Here is a 25260-nt window from a genome sequence, read left to right on the forward strand (position 1 = left end):
TTCGTAATCGCTATCACCTTCCGTTCCTAATATTATACTGGTTATACTTTTGCTCGTTAGCGTTCTATAACCTTTTAATAACCACGTCAACCTTAGTATCACGAATGTGTTCCCATTCCGCATACTACCACCACTTTATTACTCCCTTTTCAGTTGTTTCTATTTTCCGGAATTTGATCAATCAAATAGAAGTAAAGGAATTTGTTGAGAGATCACTATGATCACGAACACTTGTCCTATTGCATAGTTAGTACAGAAGGTGGCCAGCCTTTAGTACTTGACAAGCAATTCAACAATAGTTGGTATCCTACTCGGCTTCTATCACACAGATAGATAGTCATTCGGCAATACCTCCCCTTCTGGAAGGGTTGTTCTTCTCAGCTTACATGAAATGAAAAGAAGAGAAAAGAACGAACTGAAGAGAATTGTATATATGAAAAAAAATATACTGCCACAAAATATCTGGCTTGGAACCTACCTCTGAACTATAGAGGTTTGTCATAGGAGAACAAAACATATACGTATTTATATCAGCATCAAGCATTATAGCCTCATATTTCCCATGCCTAAATATTTTCGCTATCCCGTCCATCATTCTATGGACCCACACTCTTCCTCGAGCTTATACATAATCACCTTTGAAACTCCCTCGACATCGAAAATCGAATCTGGGATCTCATTCTATACATCATCGTTACTAGAATTCTATGCTTGCACCGCAACCTTCCTCATATAATAATACGACTCTCTATTGATAAGATAGAATAATTATTCACTAGGTAGATAATCTACTTAATTAGTCTATCAATGATAACTTATACACTACCACGACCTGATTAGTGGTACTCAATCTCAACATCCATTCCAATACAACTCTCACGGTTGTAATCAGCTCAATACTCGCAGAATCATTGCTGCCTTACTATGGTCCACCACTGACCTACTGTCGTCATTCATTTTTCCATAAAATCTTAATATCTAACCATACGGAGTCTATACATGTCGTATCAAATTCTCCTAAGGAGTTAACATAACCACCAATCACAATTCATGAAGAACACTCCAAACTCTGACGTACTTTCATGTCATGAAGCAGATAAAATTGCAGAAGAGTTTCAATCAAAGCAACGATAGCAGGTTAATACCATTTTTAATCATATGCCTTAAATAGAAGACTTAACTCAAAGGTTCGTTTAGTCCTTTATGAAACATGGTCCTGGATTATTCTCAAGATAGTACCTCCTAAGATAGATAGCCCGTTCCTGGCGATTACACGAATTAAACCTTTACCAACTACTATTACGGTTGGGTATTGCACAGTCATCAGAAGGAATGTCAATCTTCCAAACCATAATTCAACCTTCACATTTTTAACCATCATCACTGTTTTCTTTTGGCACACGCTCCTATAATTATCCACTTACCTTTAAAGTGTCGGCCACCTCTTTGGCCTTTCCTGATAGTAAAATTTCCTTACAGTCAATGTCATTTTAACCACCTCCAAATAAATTTTCTACCTTATTTCCGATCACTGCTTGAGTGAAGATGTTTTCCTTAAAATCAGATGGGAAAAAAAATATCACCATTTTTCCATAAGTTATTGCCTCAGTCTTTAGAGGCTAATCACTGTCAAGACTGACTCTCAATCATACTTAGAACTTTTTTTTTTCTTAAGTCCTGATTGCCCTGAACAATTTCGACCATTACTGGTTCGATCCATACTTTCTCGTGGTTTAACACGTGCCCCACTTGGCATCATTATAATTACGTCATATTTCCTTTATCCACATTTCTATTCTTGAGAATTTTGAATATTACCTTTCTCCTTGTAAAACCTCTAAGGTTATCCTTCAATCGTTCCTCCTGTATTCCCTAGATACAGGGCATATCAAAATACCATTTACTAATACTAGAACCATTGTCTATATACTTCTGAAAAATTTCTCCACTGATTCTTAAAGGTTGTTGCTACCTTAACCCTTTCCCAATCATACTGTCAAAACTCATACTGTCCCTATTAAGGGTGAAATGCAAACCTTTATGCATTCCCCTAGGATTCATTTTAAGTTACCGATGTTCTAGCCTTAATTCCACCTTTAAAAGGTACCTGCATCCATCCATGGATAAATCAAGTCATATATCCTTGACAGATTATCTTATTCATCATTCCCACCTCGATAGTCGATACCTAATTTCATAATAGCATCCTTATTCAAATTGAGGTCAATCCATCTGGCCTCCAAAAGATAACAATGGTCACCCGCTTTTCTTGCCTAATTTGGTAACGATAACAAGGATGTTCTGGAGGATATTGGTCGTGTTCAACGTGAACTTCTTCTTAATAATTCCTTATTTACTTTTGTTGTTTATCTCAACAGTCACCTCGATGTTGGGATATCTTTCATATCTGGCGTCTCCCTTTCTGGGTATCATGCCACCGGTCTTACACTTCACCTTCTTGAAGGTCACTTCCTTCATCCAATTTTCTTAATTTCTTACTTTCTTGTCTCCTCAGTCTATCCGCGTCTCCTTATTTATCCTTCGAATTATCTCAAGGTTTCCTCGAATCTTCCCAACTTACGGGGGATAAAATATATGTATCTCTTATGCCCTCAACCATCAATTTTAACTCATGGTGAATCACCCTCATCCTGACGATTACATACTCTTCTATTTCTATTTCTACGAGTCTTTAGGGTTTCCTCATACCCAACTCCCTTATCATTCCTCAAACTATATTGCCGTTATATTCCTTTCTCTTATCATTATTTCATGAACCAACACAACATAAGCATTGATTCCAAACATTCCGTCATTCTGGATTCGTGTCTTCAGAACGAATCTTGACAACTTTTACAACTTAAATTCACAATTCATCATACTCGTCTGCCTTTGTTCTGGCTCTAAAGCTTTTACTCTATCTCTATAACCTTGGGAAGTACTTTCCTGAAAACAATTGACTGAACTTAAATCAGTTAATTATAATCTCTTGCTCCGTGCCTTCCTTGGTCTTTCACCAGTGGGTGGTCTCTCTCTTAGGAGGGTAAGTGATAAAAATAGTCTTTTGTGATTCGTCAATCATTTAGAATCTCAAATAATTCCTATATTTCCTTTAGCCAGGCTCTTGCCTCGACTGGGTCAACCTGTTCCTTGGAACTCTGAGAGCTTAGCGACTTAAAGGTCCTGAAAGAATTTCTCACCGCATTATTTCCTCAGGGTGGTGGTTGGGGATAATAGTATAAGTTCTGTTTAGGCAGGTCCATGAATTGCCCAATACGAGTACCATCCTGATTCTCCCTATCTTGTTCAACTTCAGTTTTCTCAGTATGAAATGTTCCAACCTTCTCCCATAATCGGGGTTATCTTATACGTTAAAATCCTCATTTTCCACTACATTATGTTATGGGTTCCTTCTATCTTGATGGCGACCTCCCTGACTATCAGGTTCAGGGTTTGCTCAAAATTTTATTCCTCAAACTAGCTTTCATCTAAGATCTCATCTTTAAGCTCTTGAACATTTGGAACCCAAATTCTGTAGGAATACCTCATTATTCCCTTCTCATCTTTCTCAGTATTAACCTCTTATCTATTTGTTGGCTCTCTGCCTTCATTCATCACTCTTTCTGGCACAATATGTTCTTTTCCAATAATTCGGTCTCTATTGCAATCTCAAACAGCTTTTCGGTACCGGCTCCGGTTACCTTCACTACTATTTCCATTTTCTCAAAGTCTCTTATCAACTCTCCCAATCATAATTCTTGATTAGCTCTAACCGCCTCCTCTGTCGTATGTTGAGCTCTTTCTACGTAGAAATGTACTAGAGCACTTATGGCTTAGGTAATTCTCGTACTTCTCTCCATACAAGTAGTGCCTCCAATCTTTAGGGTAAAACTATTGCCACGAGTCTAAGCTCATGGGCGGGGATATCGAATTTCATATTACCTTAATTGTCTTGACATGTACGCGATTACCTTACCGTGCTGCATAAGCACGCACCCTAAGCCCTTGTGCGAAGCGTCACCACACTTCACAAAATCTCCTTTTCCATTCGGCAATGCCAGCATAGGGGCCATCACCAACCTCTACTTCAGTTCTTGAAAGCTGTTCTCACATTTCTCTGTCCATTCGAACTTCTCAGTCTTACGAGTAAGCCGCGTTAAAGGGGTTACTATCTTTACAAACTTGAACGAACCTCCGGTAGTGACCGGCCAATCCTACCTCTGGTAGTCGACCAAACCATGGTCATCAATTCATCAGTGGTCCTTTATCCAATCCTGTTAGGATCCTGCATGGGGTCCTCCTCAACAACTATCCCTACTAGGACAACATCCTCAATATCAACATCATCCGGTCCTATATTAGGACACTCTATCGGATCCACAATCCGATCTCCAATTAGTAATAAAATATCATCACGATGTTGCTCCTCAACCTCAGGGTTCGGAGTCCCGCTACCATATACGATAACGAACTACGCTCCTATCACGATATTTATAAGGGTTCCCATAAGGTTTTTAACTGTCAGTGCTACGTTAGGTAGCCCGACTATGAACTTGGCAAGAGTTCTTATTATCTTAGTTAACTTATTATCTTAACGTCCCATCATCTCTGAGGTTTATAACGCTTAGCTCTGATACCATTTCTGTAATACCCCCAGATCCGGGGTCGGGGATCCGGGTTGTCACGAGTTCCATTTCCCTTATTAACACACAATCTTAATAATTTCTCAACTACTCTGTACTGTGACCCCACAATAAACACACACACCACACGTTATAGTCTCAGAGATGAACATCCAAAAATAATCACAAGTCGTTTTATTCCACAATTATATGTCAATACACCTTAAAAAGGTTCTGAATAAATTTACATTTCATTTCCATTATTACAATTCATAAATATACATAAATCTGGTACATCAAAAGTTGAAGCCTAGTCTATTGGTAGTTCCCTACCTCAGCTACAGTGACTTCAATGCCTATAGGAAGCTGCGAAACGCTTCCTATCCGATCGCGAATTGGGAGCTTGGTCCTGTTCATCTTATCTATCTGATGTTGTGTGATGAAAGAAGAAAGCAAGGGTGAGCAGCAAGCCCACCAAAATAATATGTATAATGATTAATAGTATATGAGTCTACTCATAATACTCATGAAAATCTTGGTCAAAAGAAATGAACCAAGTTTGATATCTTAATGCGATGAAGTCGCAAAATATTCAGTATATATACATATATACTTTTCAAAGTAATGGAAGTCCTCTTCCATGCATAATATACACAAAGTCCCATTGTACAACTGTACAAAAATATCGTTGCAAGGTGATCTCATATATCTAACCTTGTCTCAACATTTTTCTGAAAATCTTTGTCATTCATAAGACAATTATTAATTAGATATAAGTTTAAAAGATGAAGTTACCAAATACTTCACTACACTTATATCATTCCCAAATACTACTTGAACTACCACCGTTCAAGTTATAATCAATTTCAAAAGTTCATCCCACTGATGAGACCACAAGATAAGACTTGAATAGATTCAATCTTTGAAATATTATTGAATGAAAAAGTTATGAGATACTTTATTTAGCCCCGATATATATATATCCACATATATATATCCCTTTAAACATTTCCTGGAACCTCTGTTATGCAAAGTATGAACAGAGTTTGAAACATCCAATGAATTTTGGAAAGGAAAAGAATTTTGGCATAAACCCGATATCTCGCTGATCAGGCAAAGATACCAATAAGTAACCTTTTCTACTGTAGATGGATGAATTCCTCACCGGTCATCACCCTGGCCGCATTAGGACCTCGCGCTCGACCGTACCCCGGTCCCTCACGCGTTGATGGACTGCCACCCAGCCGCTTACACAATAATAGACCGTACCCCGGCCTGTCGCTTATGCCGACTCAATGAGATGGGCTTACTTCCCGAACGTTGGGCAAGTAATCAATTCATTTACCAAATCTGCAACCTCGTTGCGAATATAAAATACACCACAGAGCCGGATTCCCCAGGTTTTGAGCGAGTATTTAAATCCCCTTTAAAAGGAAGATCTTAAATATAAAAATGAGTTTTGGGATCCGCTCTGACTTTTAAAAATCATTTTGAAGACTCGAAAACACTTTAAAGAGTGTTTGGAGTAAGGCTGATTTAATGAAGTAAATCAGTCCCCAGAATATTAGAAAATATCTGAATATTATTAATTAAATAATATTCCCATAAAGAATAATCTTTATAAAAAATAATTGAAGTAGAAGTATTAAAATTTATACTTGAAACGAGTATTAAATAACCAAAGATATACTTATATGAAAGTATTATCTTTATTTGAATAATCGAAAATAAGTTTGATTATTTACACCTTATTCTTTAATAAAATAAAGAATATATCTCAGCAAATAATCGGAGTCATAGATCCTCAAATGAATATTCAAATAATATTCAATAAATAAAATAAGCTGAGTCATAATACCTCGAATGAATATTATAAATAATATTCATTAAATAAAATAGAGGAGTCATACATCCTCAAATGAATATTCAAATAATATTCATTAAATAATATAAACTGAGTCATAAGCCCTCGAATGAATATTATAAATAATATTCATTAAATAAAATAGAGGAGTCATACATCCTCAAATGAATATTCAAATAATATTCAATAAATAATAAAAGGAGTCATACGCCTTCGAATAATATTCGAAATAATATTTAATAATAAAATAACGTTTCAAGTTATCGAATAAACCTTATTCGATTAATAGTTTAGAAAACTATAACCATACATATATATAAATATATATATATATAAATATCCATATCCATATATATAAAATCTACTCGGGATCCTCGACTCCCGGTTTTTGAAAATATTTTCACCTTTGGGTCCCTATACTAAGGGTATATGCAAGATACCGCTATCCTCTAGCATAGGTATTATCAACTGAACCAACAGATATATATTTCAAGAATATGAAACAGGCATGCATATATACCATATCACATGCTACAATATATCGCAAGAATTTGCTAAATAACCAACATGCATCTATCGCAAGATAATGCATATACAAGTGTATACATCACAACAACAGTATAACGGATAGAATACTTGCCTGAGCGACTGGGGGTTACGAATGGCTCGGGACGAGTCTGGTAACCTATAAACAACAAGTAAGTTGGAATTAAACCAAAGTCACTTGTAAATCTATACTTTAACTAACTTAGACTCTAACGCTTGTTTTGTGCTCACTGATTCGCTTAAGTCACTCGGGTACCCTCGGCTCCACCATTTTTAATAATTTAACCTTTACGAGTTTTAAAGCGATTCCTTCTCGAGTGACTTACCAACTGCCTAAAACACTTACCATAAATGTTTCATGCATTAATTAACCCTTTTTGGTCTTTAACCTACATTTCAAAGTAAGGCGGGGGGGAAAAGTTTCGTTCGCGAAACGCCGTTACTTGAAACGGTCGTTTCTCCTAAACCGTGCATCGGAATCGAACGAACTACATATCAAAACGAAGCTCGTAACATGAGCTATCTAAACATGGCAGTGGTCATAATCTAGCAGGGGGTTCTCGGGTCCTAATCCTATGCACAAAAATAGTCCAAAGAAAATCGGACGTTACGACGGCTATGTTTACGCGATTTCCAATTTTTAAACCATCCACAATCAACCCAAATCAACCTCAAATCCAACATACAACCAACATCCATCCTTATCACATCATAACAACCCCAACCAATCCAATTTAATCATTTATACTTATGCTTAAACTTAACTTTAATCATGCTTAAGTTCTTTTAAATCAAAACCACAACAATTACCATTCCATTTCACTACCATACCAAATCTCAAACTCTAAATCATAACAACAAGCTACAATAACATCCTACTCATCAAAATCACCTTATAATATATATGAACCTAGGGTTTGGAAATGGTATACCTTCCTTGAAGTGGTGGGTGGAGCTAGGAAGCCTTAAGAAGCTTGGAGAAGTTTTAAGAAAGCTTGGATCTTCAAGAAAACAAGACAAACTTTAAGTTAAAAATCTTGAAAACACTATTCATTGTCTTCTTCATTGATTAAATGAAGAAGTTAGAGAAAGAATTAATGGCTTAAACTCATGATATAGCCATGACTAAGCATGAAGATGATTAGGGAATTTTCTTACCAATTTAGGAAGCTTTGATCTTTGATTTTGAAAAATCTATGCCTTGAAAATGCTAAAAAGTCGTGAGCAAGATGAACTCATGCCTTGGTTGTTTTGATTTTTTGATGGAAATGATTTTTACTTGGCTTGGTTGACTTGATTTGTATTTGATTTAGCAAATTACTACCTTGCCCTTGAATTTGTGTGGTTCTTATTCAACCACACCTCCTTCCTTCCCATGTCATGCTTACCTCATCCTCATGATGTCATCCTTCCTTCCTTGTCTTCTTTCTATTGGTTGGATGACATCATTCCCATTAATCCCTTTGATTAACTTCCTAATCGTTGCCTAATGACCGCTGATCTGTTATACGGTTCGTTTAACTTTCGCTTTCATTTATCGTTTGAAGGATCATACCCGGGATCTTATTACTTAGGTCCCCTTAACCTTTCTCAATACATTGTATTCCTTTTATGATCCTCTCTTATAATCCTTTAATTTAAATCCTTTTTATCCTGTTACCTTATACTCAATTCTCTCCGTATATTGTGGATTTCCGGGAAAAATCAAAGTGTTCGGAATTGGATTCTGACGATCTTTACATACACTTATATACCACATAGAGTACTAATAATATCCCATAAGATCAATAACAGAACCCCTACATAGCGTGGCATGAAAAGTTTTCTCATTCAGCAAAAACACTATTCATAAGGGTTTCAAAAATTTCCAAAAATTGGGGTTATTACACCTAACATTACACATACCAAAGATTCACAGAAATTACAGAGTTGTGATTTGAAAATCGAACATAAACCCTAATAATCGAACTTTGCTATCCAGGTATCGTTTGTTCGATTAAACACCATGAAACGATTGCAAATAACATCATGAAGCTATATCAATCATCAAAATATCATAATTACCCCAGAATCAAAAAGTCCTAATTCAAACATAAACCCTAGAAATCAAAAATCAAAAATGATGCATTAAAATATGAAATTGATGCTAGAAACAGAAAGAACAGATCAAAACCTTTGATTTGAGTACTTGAATCACTTGATTTGATGTTGTATTAAGTTCAAAATCACCGATTGATTTTTCGACCCGCAACTGTTCTACCCGACCCGGTTTGCAGAGAATTTGTATATTTTCTGATTTTTAATTAATTAATTAATAAAAATTAAATAAAAAATTAGGCTATTTATAGTAATAAAATTAATACTCCTAGTTAAAATTAATGCCCTAATTCTACACTTTTTAAAATTAATAAGCCCATAATTTTATAATTTTTGAGTATTAAAATTTAATTTATAAATATTTTATATATGCAATATATATGCCAAAATTTCCCAAAAATTGTGAATAATGCAAAAATACAAAGAAATGGTATAAAGGAAAGTCTTATAATTTTATAAAAATAAAAATGGGATTTTTGTGGGATTTTTAATACTCAATGGGGCACGAAAAAGTCATTTTTCACGAAATGAGAAAATTTATAAAATACTTAGATGTTCAGAATAATGCGATGGGAAAAGCCGTTTGATGAAAAATAAGGCCCATTATTTTATTTGAAATACCTGCTTTAAAATCATGATTCGGGTCGTAAACCGTTTGAAATGAAAGCTATAGATGCAAAATAAGATATCTGAAAAATATCTTAAAAATACCGGGATGACACAGAATGCACGTAACATATAGCAATTATGGTTTGATAGTTAATTCCACATACATGACACATTGACACACATAATTTATTATAAATATGATATAATACAGACGTAAATTTCCCAGACGTTACAAAAGAGATATTTTGTGTGGATGAATTCTAGCCAAGTAAAGTAAGCATGATTAGTAGATATTTTACAAGAATGATTTGTGGCCATGCATTTAAACCTTGGTCAAACATTGGTTAGTATTAACTAGGATAACAAAACCAACACACAAACACCAAGTCAATCAAATAAGCATTTTCATTCTCTTCCATTTCTCCATTTCTTCATTTTGCTTTCGGCCAAAACAAGACCAGCAACTTCAAACTGCCATATCTCCTTCAATACTCACTCAAATATTATGTTCTATAGCTCTTTGGAAAGGTAGTGAGATAGCCTACAACTCTTGTTTACAAGTCTCGTCCAAATGAGCAAGTTAAGACCCTAATTGTTACAGTTCTTTCAATCGGACTAATTATAACTCCAAAAGTTCTAACTCAATTCTTGAACTCCTTTGCAAGTTTGAACATGATAAGCATAAATCAAGGCTCTCTTAAGGATTAAAATCTCTTGTTAGTGGTTTAAGGATCTAATGAAGGTATATATTTCAAACCCTAGCTTTGAATTTATGATTCCATTAAATTTTATTAAAGCATTGTTAGTATTAAGGCTTGATCTTTGATTATAAGTAGTTTTGGTGGATTTGTATTAGTTTTGAATATTAGGTCTTTTATTAGTTGGATAAATTGGTAAAAATTGGAGTTGGGGACTGAGTTTGTAGTATTATGGTTGAATATTTTTATGTTGGTGGTTGTGGGTTGTTTGGAGAGGTTTTGGTGTAGTGAGAAACTTGAAAAACTCGTAAACATAGCCGTCGTAATGCCCGTTTTCCTTAGATTGTTTGTGCATGACTTTAGGACCATAGACCTCACTGAACAATCTATAACTTTACCATTTTTATCTATATCATGTCGTAAGCTTTGTTTTGGTATGTAGTTCTCTTAGATCCGATGTACGGTTTAGAAGAAACGATCATTTAAGTTACGGAGTTTCGCGAACGAGCCTTACCCCTTTCTTAACTTTGAAACCTTGTTTAAGGCCCTTAAGAGATTAATTGGATTATGAAAAAATTATGTAAGGTGAATTAGGAAGGTGGTAAAGTACTCTCGAAAGAGTCTCCTTAAAAAGTTAAGTGGTTAATTTTATAAATATGGTGGAACCGAGGGTACTCGAGCGACTTATGTAAATCATTAAGCGCAAAAGCGAACATTAAAATATAAGTGGATAAAATCTAGTTTCTTAAGCTACTGTGGTTTAATTCTGGCTTATATATATATATGCATGCCTGTTTTGTAATCTTGATATCTCATTGTTGATTCAATTTCTTTTAAACTGCATAATACATATGCTAGAGATATGCATTATTTGCGTATACCCTTAGTATAGGGACCCGTTGAATATTTTCCTAAATTGGGAGGCGCTACCTCCGTGTATGAACTCTATATGTATAGATATATATATATATAGTTTTATATACCTATTATTCGAATAAGGTTATTCGATAGTTTTGAATAAATAATCAAACTTATTTTCGATTATTCAAATAAAGATCCTACTTTCGTATAAGTATATCTTTTGAATTATTATTCATTTCAAGTATTAGTTTCAAAACTTCTACTTCATTTATTTTATAAAAAAATATTCTTTATGGGAATATTATTTGAATAATAATATTCAGATATTTTTCTAAAAATATCGGGACTGATTTATTTTTATTAAATCATTATTACTCCAAACATTTTCAAAAATGTTTTCGAGTCTTCAAAATGATTTTAAAAGTTAGAGCGGATCCCAAAACTCAATTTTTATTTAATATCTTCCTTTTGAAGGGGATTTAAATACTCGCTCAATACTTAAGGGATCCAGCTCTGTGATATGTTTTATACTCGCAACGAGGTTGCTGATTAATAAAAGAGTTTTTGATTACTTGCCCAACATTCGGGAAGTAAGCCCATCTAAATGAGTCGGCATAAGCGACATGCCGGGGTACGGTCTAACAAAGTGTAAGTGTCTAGGTGGCAGTCCATCAACGCGTAAGAGGCCGGGTGGCGGTCCAGCACAAGGTCCCAATATGGCCAGGGTGATGACCGGTGGGGGATTCATCCATCTACTAGTAGAAAAGGTGACTTAATTGATATATTTGCCTGATTAGCAAGATATTGGATTTATGCCAAGGTTTTCTTCTTTCCAAATTCATTATGTATTACAACTGTATTTATACTTTTCATAACAGAGGTTTTCAAGAAAAGTATGAGATATATATATATATGTGAGTGTATATATATCAAAATTTAGTGAAGTATCTCGTAACTTCATTTCTTTAAATGATATTTCAAAGATTGATTTTATTCAAATATTATCTTATAGTCTCATCTATGTGGTGAACTTTTGAAACTGATTACACCTTGAACGGTGGTAGTTCAAGTAGTATTCGGAAAAGATATAAGTATATTGGAGTATCTTGTAACTTCATCTTTTAAACTTATATCTAGTAAATGATTATCTTATGCATGACAAAGATTTTCAGAAAAACATTGAGACAAGGTTAGATATATGAGATCACATTGCAACGATATTTTTATACAGTTATGAACTGGAACTCTGTGTATATTATGCATGGAAGAGGATTCAAAGATTTTGAAAAGTGTGTATATATATACTGAATATTTTACGACTTCGTCGCGTTAAGATTTCAAACTTGGTTCATTTTTGCTTGACCAAGACTTTCATCTGTACTATGAGAATGCTCATATGTTGTTAATTATTATACATGTTATTTTGGTGAGCTGTTTTGCTCACCCTTGCTTCCTCACTTCATCACACAACAACAGCTAGGCAAGATGAACATGACCAAGCTCTCCATTCACGAGCAGATAGGAAATGTTCCACAGTTTACTGTAGGCATTGAAGCCGCTATAGCTGAGGTAGGAACTACCAATAGGCTAGGATTTCAACCTTTGATATACCAGACTTATGTTTATTTATGAAGTGTAATAATGGAAAAGAATATGTAATTCATTCAAAAACTCTTTCGAGGTGTAATGACTTACAATTGTGGAATAAAATTACTTATGCTATTTTTTTGGTATTCATCTCTGAGGCTATAACTTGTGGTGTATGTGTCTATGTTGTGGGGTCACAGTACGCAGTTGTTGGTTTTTTATTAAGATTATGTGTTATTAATGGAAATGGAACTCGCGACAACCCGGATCCCTGATCCCGGATTTGGGGGGTGTTACAATGACCATCAATCTTAGAAATTTTCTAGATACTACTCTGAAAGCACATTTGGCAGGATTCAACATCATTTTATGATATCTTAAGACCTGAAAAACTTCACTCAAGTGGATTACATGGTCTGATTTTACAAGGCTCTTGACTAACATGTCATCTACATAAACCTTCATGATTTTCTCAATAAAGACCTTAAAAATCTTGTTCACCAATCTTTGGTATGTGGCTCCTGCATTCTTGAGACGAGATTCCATAACAAGGTAGCAAAAAACACCAAAGTCAGTGATAAATGATACCTTAGGGATGCCATCCATATGCATCTTAATCTGATTGCATTCGCTAAATCTATCCATGAAACTCAGCATCTCGTGCCTCGCGGTAGCGTCTATCAGAGTTTCTATCCTCGGGAGAGGGAAACAATCCTTTGGGCATGCATCATTCAGATCAGTGAAATTAACACACATCCTCCACTTTCCATTGGCTTTCTTTACCATTACAGGATTCGCCAACCATTCCGAAAATACAATCTCTTCAATGAAATCAGCCTCTAAGAGTTTCTGAACTTCTTGCTTGATAGCTTCCTGCCTTTAAGGGAAAAAACTCCTTTTTTTTTGCTTTACGGTCTTTTAATATGGATTTACGTTCAACTTATGGGTGATCAACTCTGGGTATATACCGGGCATATATGCTGCAGACTATGGAAACACATCATTATTCTCTTGCAAAAACCTTATTAACTTTCCTCTAAGGGGCTCCTCCAACGACGATCTAACGAAAGTTACTCTCTCGGGATCCTCGGGAGCCAAAAGGATCGGGATCAATTCTTTTGCCAGTTTTCCTTATTTCTCATCATTCTTACAAATATCCAGATTTTAATGGGAAAGACCTACCCCCGGCTCCATCTTCCCTCAGCGAGGCTACATAACAGCTTATGTCCATCTTTTGGTCTTCTATTTCTTCTCCTATTCCATCTCTGGTTAGAAATTTAATCACGGAATTATAGGATGAGGGGACTACCTTGAAGGCATGTATGTCTATCCTTCCTATGATCGCATTATATATTGATCCATCCTTAACCACCACAAAGTTCAACATCTGCGTAGTCTGTCTTGGATCCTGCCCCATCGTTAGGGGTAGTTTAATTATCCCTTCAACCGAACATTCGACCCGGCGATACCATATATCGTCATATCAGTCAGGGTTAATTGAGAATTGTTGTATCCCATTTTTATGAAGGTATCATAGAGTAATATATCTATTGATGCCCCATTGTCTATAAGAACTGTCTTTACCAGGCTATTTCCTATGATAGGTGTTATGACTAGGGGATCATCATGGAGAAACTTGACCCCTTCTAAGTCGAAATCATCGAATACCATTACTACTCCTGTCTTAGCCCTCTTCGGAGCTTCCCCAATTATATGCATGACTTCTATAGCATAAGATTTCCTTGAGTTTTTAGACGAACCAGTTGTAGTCGATCCTCCAAATATTGTATTTATCACTGGTCCGCAAGGTTGAGGATCATCAAAATTCCTTCTTCCATTATTATTTCTTTCTACTCTCTCTTCATCTCCAGTATAATTAATCAAATTTCCTTTTTGAATAAGGAAGTCAATTTCGTCTTTCAGTTGCCAACAGTCATCAGTGTCGTGCCCTACATCCTTGCGAAATCAGCAATATTTACTTTTATCCAGCTTGGAAGGATCGGCCTTCAGGGGCTTAAGCCAACGAACATCTTTATCTCTATCGATTTCCATCAAGATTTGACTCCTAGGAGCATTCAATCTAGCATACTCTAGTAAACTTTTGCCCAGGTTCCCCCTTCTTGGGTGGTGAATCAACGTCTTTCTCAACTCTAGGATACTTGTCCTTGGCATTGTATTATTGGTCCGTCTTCCGCTTCTTGCCTCCAGTGGGCTCATTATTCACTACTATTTTCTCCATGCTTTTTTCAACTTGGATGTATTTCCCAGATCTACTTTGGAGTTGCAGCATGTTTTCCGGTGCCCGTTTGGCCAAAAACATCTTGAAGAACTCATCATTGGTTCCTTGTTGTAACGCTATCATAGTTACCTTGTCATCAAGATCTGGGACCTTCAGGGCTTCTTTTATGAAACTATTCAGATAGTCTATAAGGGACTCCTTTGTTCCCTGCACAATACTTATGAGAGATGCAGAGCTTTTTTCATACACATTTTCACTAATGAACTGCTTGATGGAAGCTTGGCTTAATTCTCTGAAGGATCCAGTTGAGTTTGGTGGCAAGCGGCTATACCATCTTTGGGTCATCCTTGATAGGGTTTGAGAAAAATCCCGACATTGGATTGCATGATTCACGGGTTGCGGCAACAGTGCATTAGAGAAGGTTCTAACATGATTAGCTGGATTTCCCATTCCATCATAAGCCTTTATAGTCGGCATCTTGAACTTCCTTGTGATATGGGTGTTCATTATTTCTGCCGTGAAAGGCGTGGTTGGATCGTCTGGGTCTTCGAGGGGAGAAATTCAAACGGGTTTCCCCGAGTAACATCCATTGATCTTCTCCTAGGAGTTTCCTCCAAATTGATGACTTGGGCAGTTTCCCTAGTTCCTCTCGCCTGGTTGGCCCTTGGGATGGCTAGCCTAACTCCTCTCCATATCCCTCCTTAGCCTTAAGATTTTGCCTCATGGGCACGTATCCTTTCTTTGAAAGACTAGGATACCACTCCTTGAATTTCTTGAAGTCCGGGTTGCCTACCCCCAAAGAGCTCAAGGTGTCTACATCCAACGGGCTCTTTATCCCTTCTTCTCCTCCTATGATGGGCATCTTCATCAGTTAACTCTCCACTCTCCTCAGTTATATAGGGTCCTGATATATTTCTTGCATTTTTGATTGGTTGTAGACCTCTAAGATAATTAGGGTCATCCCAGGGATGGGATCGAGAGGGTATGGGTGGCTTACTTCCTCCAGCCTCCAACTAGATTGGCATCCCATACGTTGGATTTACGGGCATATGATGCACTATGGTTGATATCTCGAAGCTCGCGGATTGAGTTCCCAAAGGAGCATTTAGATTTGAGTTTTGAGGATTCGCCCCTAAAGGTAGGGTTGTTGTGATTCAAATCGGGGATTCAAAGGATCTGCTGTCCCTCGGGAGTAATTTGAGTGAGGGGTAGTCACAACTAGTGTTTCTTCAGGGATGTTGTTTCTGCTTCGTGTATTCACCATGGTTGTTGTTCTTTTCCCATAGACGGCGCCAAATGTTATGGGTAAAAAATTAGGGTGTATTTAATATTGTATTTAAGACTAGGGTTCTTGAGCTCAAGGCTCTATTTGACTGCTCTCGTGCTTCGTGACTCGATCTGCCTTCACAAGATGCCTACATACCTTGCTCTATGCCAAGGATTAAGTCAAAAACATAGTTTTAATTTGTGAGGTGAGTCCCCTAATATAGGCATGGGAAGCTTTGAATCATTTTAGGTTTATGAGACTTGGTGGACAGTTCTCAGCTTTATAGTGGACTTTAGAGTCCTAGAATGCAGAAAATTGATTCCTTATTCTATGAGGCTTCTTGGAGGCCAATCTCCAAGGAACTATATCCTTATTGGATTCTATTTGTCAGCTGATTTTACCCATATTTATTAATAAAGAAACTAATTAATATTCAGGGTTTTGGGCTTCTCTAAACGGGCTTCTTTACGGCCCAAACCAAGCATAATTAATTCTACACTAATTATGTAATCAGGAATTATTTTATCTTCTATCAATTCTAATGCCACATGAATTTTAAATTTGTTAATAACCAGAGAAAATCTTCACGGAAAAGAGAAAAATCAAGCATTACAGATTGATACTTTATAGTCTATATGTAGTTGATACTGAACATATATTATTAACAAGGTATAAGCTTGAATGTTAGGCATATTATTAACGCGTGAGCTTGAATATTAGGTCCAAATAAATTAACTTTGGCCCAATTTTAAAAATATTAGATATTTTAAAATTGTTTAAACATTCATCAAATTTAGATAAATTATATATACATTAAGCATATTTAATTATTTAAATATTCGGCAATGTTCGGGTTTTTTCGTCCGATATTGACTTGACTAATAACCGGAACCGGGCCCAGGAAATCGTTCGATTTTTAATTTTTCAGTTTCGATTTTGCTTCGATTTTGCTGGTTTCTACCGATTTTGGTTCAATTTCAATTTTGTTTTGTCTTTTTGCGCAAATCTAAATTATACATCCCTGCTGCATTAGGCTAACAGCTACATGACTATCAGAAATGTAAAGGTTGTTAGGTAATGAATTACACACAAAAGGGGGGGTGAATGTGTTTTTGTGTTTTAATGCTTTTCTTAAACTATTTTGGTTGTGAACAAAGTTCTTGTAGTGAAATATTTTCATGCAGAAATTAAACATGCAATAATAAAGAACACAGATCTTTTAAAACTCACTTAATTTTATATTAAAATTAAGAATGTTTTGCTACAAAATTTCTAGGCTCTTTGTTTATAAAGAGCTTAGCTTCTTGCTTGAGAGTATATAAGAGTTCCTGATCTAAATTATTACTACTAACAAAGGACCAGTGTTAACTTTATAATTTAGTTAACTGCTGGTTTACACAGTGTATAGAAGACATGCTATTAACTTTAGTAAACTGTCACTTGTCATTTCTATTTTAGGAAAAGCATATCTTCCATTTTTGGTTTAGCATATCTTTACATCCTGTGTTAACTTTAATCTTCCTTTGTCAGTTAATCTTCACCCTTGATCTTGCACACTCTTCAAGCTGCTTTTTGTAGACTTGTCAATCCAACTAGTTGGATTGTTTGTTGATTGTTAATCTTGGATATTGAGTTGGTCTACAAATTGTACTTTGAGATTTTACCTCGAGATCTCAAGTTTGGTCTATAGAGAACTTGACATCTTGATAAGAATATTGGCTTATCGAGAACTCTAATACTCCATAGTAAATTTGACTTGTAGAGGTCTCTGAGTTCTCTATAAGAGAATTTGGCTTGTCGAGATCTCTAGTCTTCATATCTTCACTCTGACTTATCGATTTCTTTGAGTTCTCTAGTGGCTTATTGACTTGTCGATAACTCAGAGTTCTCTAGTCAAATTTGATTTATCGATAACTCAGAGTTCTCTAGTGATTTTTGACTTATCGATATCTCTGAGTTCTCTAGTGGAATTTGACTTATCGATAACTCAGAGTTCTCTAATGAATGTTGACTTGTCGATAACTCTGAGTTCTCTAGTGAAGAAATGACTTGTCGATATCTCCAATCTTCATGTCTTCAATGTGGCTTGTCGATATCTCTGAGTTCTTTAGTAGCTTTTCTGAGTTCTCTATAAGTCATTTGGAGTTCTCGAGTGACTTCTCTATAACACTAAATCTGTGACTTGTAGAGATCTTGACTTAGAATATTTTTTTCAAAACAGATTTATTCAACTCAAAGTTTCTTCATAATTCTTCTAAGGCTTGATCTTCTTGATCTTCTTCCAGATAAAATTCTTAGGCTTGACACTGTTTACAGAAAAATACTCCAGTCTGCTCTTTTGACATTTTTATAGACTTTAAATGTTACAAGTACAAAATGCAAATTAAGATTACAATACAACTTACATAGGGTTGTCAATTTGACTTAGTCTTGTTAAAGTACGGGCATGTCTTTCACAACAATCTCCCTTAATTTTTTAGAAGATTTCTTAACACAAATTCATGCATGTTAACAAGACTAACCCCAAGTTAAGATGAAAAATAGAGTAAGTACATGAAAATTGACATAATTACAACTTTTATACATTAGAAGATTTACAAAGTTTAAGTAGTTACAAGCATCAGGTAAAGACTATTTTTGCTTCTGTTTCTTCTCTAAGAATATCCCTTAACTGAACAAGAATTTCAAGTTCTTCTACAATAGGTGTCCCACTTAGAGCTTCTACTAGTTTGATCCTGTCTACCTTTAGATAACCACTGTCTAGTAAATCAATTCTATATCTAGAGAATTTGCCAGCTTTGATGTTTAGAAACTTTCCATCTTTTAAAATTCTGCTGATTCCTTTAGCCTTGAGTTCTTCTGATCTTTTCGTGAGCATTTCAATCTCTTCATCATATTTTCTTTTTCTTTCCTCATATTCAGCCTCATTTCTTTTTCTTCTTTCTTCCCTTTCAATCAACCACTCAGCCAAAACTGATCTTCATGCTCTTGTAGCAGAGTCCTTGTCTTTTAGCAAACTTATCACTCTCTTTATTTTTGTGGGAGAGAGAGAATCCATTAAAGCACAACCAAGAAAAGTGAAGGACCCGTCTGTAGGATTGACTTTTCTAGGTTTCTTCCCAACAGACTTGAAATTGATTTTGAGTGAAGGCTTGTCTAAAGGTAAGGTAGTGATTTTCTTGAGACAGGTTTGGTTTGAAGTGATTGGTGTTTTAAGAAAGGTGTTTACAGTTTGTTTGTATAGAAACTTTTGTTTAGAGGTTAGAGAAGGTTTGATAATTGAGGTTGTTGACTTTGAAGGTTGAGCTAAATGTAGAGCTAGATGTGTTTGGATTTTTAGGGTTTTTTGTGGTTTTGAGCCATCATGTCTCTTCTGGCTTCTTCTTTCACTTGCTCTCTTCTTCTCATCATTTTTCTTTTCATCCTCCTTCTTCTTTTCTCCACCCTTGCTTCCAGATGGCTTAGTAGATTAACTTGGATTTGAGCCAGAAGGATTTTGTTCATCTTTCTCCTGCTCATTATCATCCAAATTATCCTTGTTGATTTGAGTTTTGGGCAGATTAGCTTCAGTATTTCTAAGATATCTCCCCAACAGCTTAATCATCTCTTCATCTTCAAAAGTTTTATTCTTATTTACCTTTAAGGCAGTTTCTAGAGTCATGATTAGCTTCTTGTTGGCCATGACACACTGTTTAGGGATTTGGAAGAATTTGAAGTGCTTGGTGGTAGGACAGATGTATGCTTCTGGAAAAGCAGCCATTTGAACATTTTTCAATTTAGCTAGAAGTTGGGTTTCTTCATGGATCACAACTCTGACTTGGTTTATCAGAATATCCAACTCAGATGCCCTCCTTGAGATAAGATAATTGAGGGACACCTGCATACACCTATCTACCCCAGAGTCATTTATATTGACCACTATCCTCTTCTCCTGGAAACTGTCTTTGGTCACCAAAATCACCCTTAATGAATTTATTATTCTGTACAAGGCCTTTTTGTAGGTGAAGAGGTTATTGTTGAGGGAAGCCCTTAGAGCCTTGAGCAATTCATCAAATTCCATGCTCATACTTGGTCCTTCAGCAGCCCTAATAACCCTCTCCATATCAATATCTACTTCTTGACTTAAGCTCTTTTCAGCACCTTGGACATGTTGAGTGGATGATCTTGATTTTGCTAGCCTAGCCTCTATCTCCCCCTAGTCTTGTTGGCAGGTATGAGAAGGGGAGTAGGTATTACAGGCCCACAGCTTCAGGTAGTGCAGGCAATGGAATATTGAGCTTATCCATTCTAGCCCCTAAAGCAACTGAATTGTGCATTTGTAGGTGTTTATGAGAGTCCACCAAGGATTGGATGTCTGCCTGTTGACCCTGCACCAGGGTGGTGAGAGCATGCACTTGAGCTGTAAGCTGATCATTTGATTTTTGCAGTGTAGAGACTTGTTATTGAAGTGCTTAAATTTGAAGATTTGTTGAAGTAGATGCAGCTGGATTGGAGCTTGATGTAGAGATAGCAGTAGACCAAAAGTAGCTTGCATAAATTTCTGAATTTCATCCATGACCAAAGGTGAAGGAGTGTATCTTGCAGTGTGCGTTTGATCCAACTTCAACCTTGTGTCATTGGATTTAGTGATGTGATCTTGAACTACTTTGTACAAGGCTACAAATGATTCTTTGATCTGATTTACACTTTATCAATCCCACTGAGATCATACCTTGACATTTGTTCTGAGAAGATTTTGAATTTGTTTTTTATCTCAGATTGAGAGGGGATGATTTGGTCCATCTTTTCCCTGACCATTTTCATTATCTTGTCCTGATTTCCCTTCAATGTGATTTGAAGTGCTTTTCCAAAGTTGTGGAAAGCCTTAATTTGAGCTTTATAGAAATTATTGATGGCATCATACACCTCTTGTGGAGTGAGGGATCTAGCATTGCTTCCCAAAATTGTTATGTACTCTTCCCTGAACTTGGGCAGCACAACATCCATTTCAATGGTGAAGTCCTTATCCAGCCAAGCATCACAATTGGCATCCTGACCAGTTTCATCAACAATCTTTGCTTGATTTTGTTCAACATCAGCCTGGTAGGTGAGCATGATTGCTTGGTAGTCCTGATTGGACATGTTTGATGTGAGAAGTTGTTGGGATATATGAGCAAGGCCTCCAAGTTGATCAACCCTAAGATCTTCAACTGTAAAAGGTTGATTTTCAGTATCTTGGAGCCATTGAGAGATGAGGTGTGATTGAGATGTGGAGGGTTGTGAATCAGAACCACCTGTGATTGAAGTCACAGTTTTGGTCACAGATTCCTCTGTGGTTTTGACAAGTTGTTGTTCCTCACATAAAATGGGAACCTCCAATGAAATTGTAAGGGATTTGACTGGGTTACTGTCATGTGCACCAGTCTCAAACCCTTGTGCTTCTTGCAAAGCACTGTCACTTGAATATGATAAACTTGCCTCCCCCATAGCAGGATCATTGGCAATTGTACTCCTAGCATCAACTGCTAATGTAATTTCTGCTAGGGTTGTGAGGGGAGTTGTTCCTACATGAGAAACCTCCAATAGAATTGGAGAGGATTTAGATAGCTCCCCCTCAGGAGTACTACCCTCAAACCTAACAGCCTGTGAAGGGTGATGTGCACATGAAGGTGCATTTGAGACATCCATTGGGTCTTCATTAAAAACTGATGAATCCCCCATGTTTTTGATGATATCATCAAGGTCAACCCCAGCTAGTAGGCTCTCACCATCTGAATGTAGTGTCTGGGTGGTGAACAAGGTTTCTTGAACCAAGTTACTTGATTTAGCTTGCACTTGAGAATTGGATTCAAGTGTTGTAGGTAGAGAAGAAATATAAGAGATTAGAGATTGCTGCTCAGATGTGAGTGTTGGCAGCTCCCCCTGAATGAATGAGGGAGCTTCAAAAGATGTGCCCTCATTGTGTGTGCCATCCTTATTCCTCCTACCATGCACTTTAATTGCTTCAGGTGCAGGCTGTGCAGACTCTGTACAAGATGCATTGGGGTGAATGCTCTTTCAATAGACACACCCTGTTGAGAGGATGTATCTAGAGTCTTTTTAGTCCCCATTTTTACAACTGCATCCTGTTGGGAGGATACAGAGGTGGCTTGAGTGGTCAGCTCAGATTTCTTACTCTTCTTTGATCTCTTGACCAAAGGTGACTCAGCTTCAGCTTGATCCTCACCACTCTCAGTTATAACTGCTAATGTTACCTTATTTCTCTTCTTTTTACTCACCTCATCCTTTTGAGAAGATGAGGTGGTTGGTTTCCTAGCTACTAAGGGTTTTGAAGAAATGGTTTTAGCTTGGGAAGATCCCTGTGGGTAATCCTGTGTTTGTACTTCCACAGGTTCAGGAATCGGAGATGTGCTAGATTGTACATTGGATCTCATGTTAGGCATTGGGTAAGGGTAAGTCCTAAACTTCTCCAACATGAATGGAGTGATTTTTAGACTTACATTTACCTTGTTCTTTGTAGTAAGTGAACCAGATATTATTTTGGACACTTGCTTACAATTGCCTATTTTAGTGTTATCTATACCATTCAACAAATGTATGTCTGCTACTTTATGATTTAAAGTGGACATAATGAATCTAGGAAAGAAAATTTCGTTACCTCTAGCAGACAAGGGCATGGTCATCCTGGTTGCAAGTTCTTCCAGGATCAATAGACCAACATTCAAGTGTCTGTTGTGGGCTATTGAGTACACCAGCTTCTGCACCACACTTGAAATATTGTCATACCCTTTCTTCCTGCATGTGAATGCCCTAACCACAGAATCAAAGACAAAGGACCACTCATTCCTTAAATTTGTCATGTTCAAGCTTGACAATTTGATTCTTCCATCATAATTGATGAAGTCCAGAATCTCAGTCAGTTCATCAGGAGTTGGCAGCTCCATCAGATTTGCAGTTGGCAGCCCCAAAGCTCTATTCACATCTTGTTCATTGAACTCTATTTGTTGGCCTCCAATTGTGCAGGTGACCACCATAGAGAGAGAGTTATCATTCATATCAGTCCTCACTACTGATGTTGTCCAAAATTCATGCAGAACATCCAGATGCAGAACAGGGTTAGTAGTCAAAGCTCCTGCAAGATAAGATTCAGACAAAAGTTTTACAAACACCTTGAAACTGTCAGGAGCTTGGTTAGCATCAGTAAAAGCGAGGTAACTTGTTCCTTTCTCTAGAATAGTAGCTCTTACAATATTGGTGCCATTGTTGATTGATGAGATTGAAAGGGTAAGAATTATTATGAGAAGGGAGTAAAAACAAGAGAGAAATCGGTTTTGGATTGAAAAGCTAGGTCACTTTAGATCTCGAAAGTTGTAAGTATGTATATGTATCGAGATGTCTGGGTATTTATAGTAAAAGAAAATGACTTGTCGAGAACTCAAAAATATACATTTGGAATTAGTTTATCGAGAAGTCATTTTATGTAATAAAATTACATATCGAGAAGTCATTTTAAATTACTCTTATAGAGAACTAAAGATTGACTTATCGAGATGTCAAATAAATACCCAGTTTGTCCAAAAGTAGACTAAATTAATTCCAACTTTTATTTGAATAAATTAAAAATAAAATTAGAATAAATTTCCCAAAAGTATTTTACCAAAATAATTTATTAAATTAAATTATTTCAGATATGAGTTATTGATAAGTCTAAAAATTATACTTTTTGGAGAACTCTGTGAATTAACAATACTAGAGAACTCTACAAGGACTTATCGATAAGTTATAATAAATCTTATCGAGATGTCACTCGAGAAGTCAGTGAATTAACTTATCGAGAACTCACTCGAGAAGTCTTAAAATGACTTATCGATAAGTCATTTAGACTTATCGAGAACTCAGTTCTCTATACACTTTTGATTAAATTAATTATGCCTAGTGTTAATTTCACATATTAAGGATGTAAATTAACAACTGAGCAGTTTACTAAGAATTTGAAAAATTCCAAGCTAAAATTTTGTTTTGAAAAATAGATATGCAGAGATTTCTGAAATATTTATAATTCATATTTTAGTTAATTTCCAATTAAATCAAATTAATTTTGATTTACCAGAAATTAATCTTTTGCAACACATTAGCTGAGTTCTTGTCTTAGGATGAAGAATTAAGCATTCCAATTTCACCTACAAGTCTACTAAAGTTGCTTCATCCAAGGGTATAGTAAAAATGTTAGCTAATTGTTTTTCTGTTGAAAAAAAATGAGCTCAATTGTGCCATTTGTAGCATGTTCTCTAATAAAATGGTACCTTACATCAATGCGCTTTATTCTAGAATGATTAACTGGATTAGCCACTATAGATATAGCACTAGTATTGTTACACTTGACAGGAATTTTGTGTAATACTAGGTCATAATCCATCAGCTGATTTCTAATCCAAAGCACTTGAGCGCAACAACTTCCTGCAGCTATGTATTCAGCCTCTGTTGTAGAAGTTGACACAGATTGTTGTTTATTGCTATACCAGGATACAAGTCTTTGTCCAAGAAATTGACATCTTCCACTAGTACTCTTTCTGTCAACCCTGCATCCAGCAAAATCTGCATCTGTGTAGCCAACAGCTTCAAAACCAGTTCCCTTAGGATACCATAATCCCAAGTTTGGAGTCCCCTTCAAGTATTTGAAAATCCTCTTTACAGGCATCAGATGTGATTCTTTTGGATTGGCTTGAAATCTTGCACATAGACATGTTACAAACATGATGTCTGGTCTACTTGCAGTTAAGTAAAGCAATGATTCAATCAATCCTCTATAGCTTGAAATATCTACACTCTTTCCTTTTCTATCTTCATCCAACTTTGTTGTTGTAGACATAGGTGTAGAAGCAGGTGAACAA

At 36.2% G+C, this 25260-nt stretch overlaps 1 protein-coding gene across 1 annotated transcript; it reads right to left on the reverse strand.

Annotated features, from left to right (window-relative positions):
- Nucleotides 1-15060: 15060 nt before the first annotated feature.
- On the reverse strand, nucleotides 15061-15600 carry LOC141680278 (uncharacterized). Its single transcript, XM_074486547.1, has one exon. The coding sequence runs from the start codon at nucleotides 15598-15600 to the stop codon at nucleotides 15061-15063; it is 540 nt and encodes a 179-aa protein (XP_074342648.1).
- Nucleotides 15601-25260: the final 9660 nt, after the last annotated feature.

This window comes from Apium graveolens, chromosome 8 (genome assembly GCF_009905375.1).
Source record: "Apium graveolens cultivar Ventura chromosome 8, ASM990537v1, whole genome shotgun sequence".
Classification (NCBI taxonomy): domain Eukaryota; kingdom Viridiplantae; phylum Streptophyta; class Magnoliopsida; order Apiales; family Apiaceae; genus Apium; species Apium graveolens.

What these genes read in the sequence shown, in the direction of transcription:
- LOC141680278 (XM_074486547.1), bottom strand. Translation starts at nt 15,600, where the DNA reads ATGCCGACTATAAAGGCTTATGATGGAATGGGAAATCCAGCTAATCAT.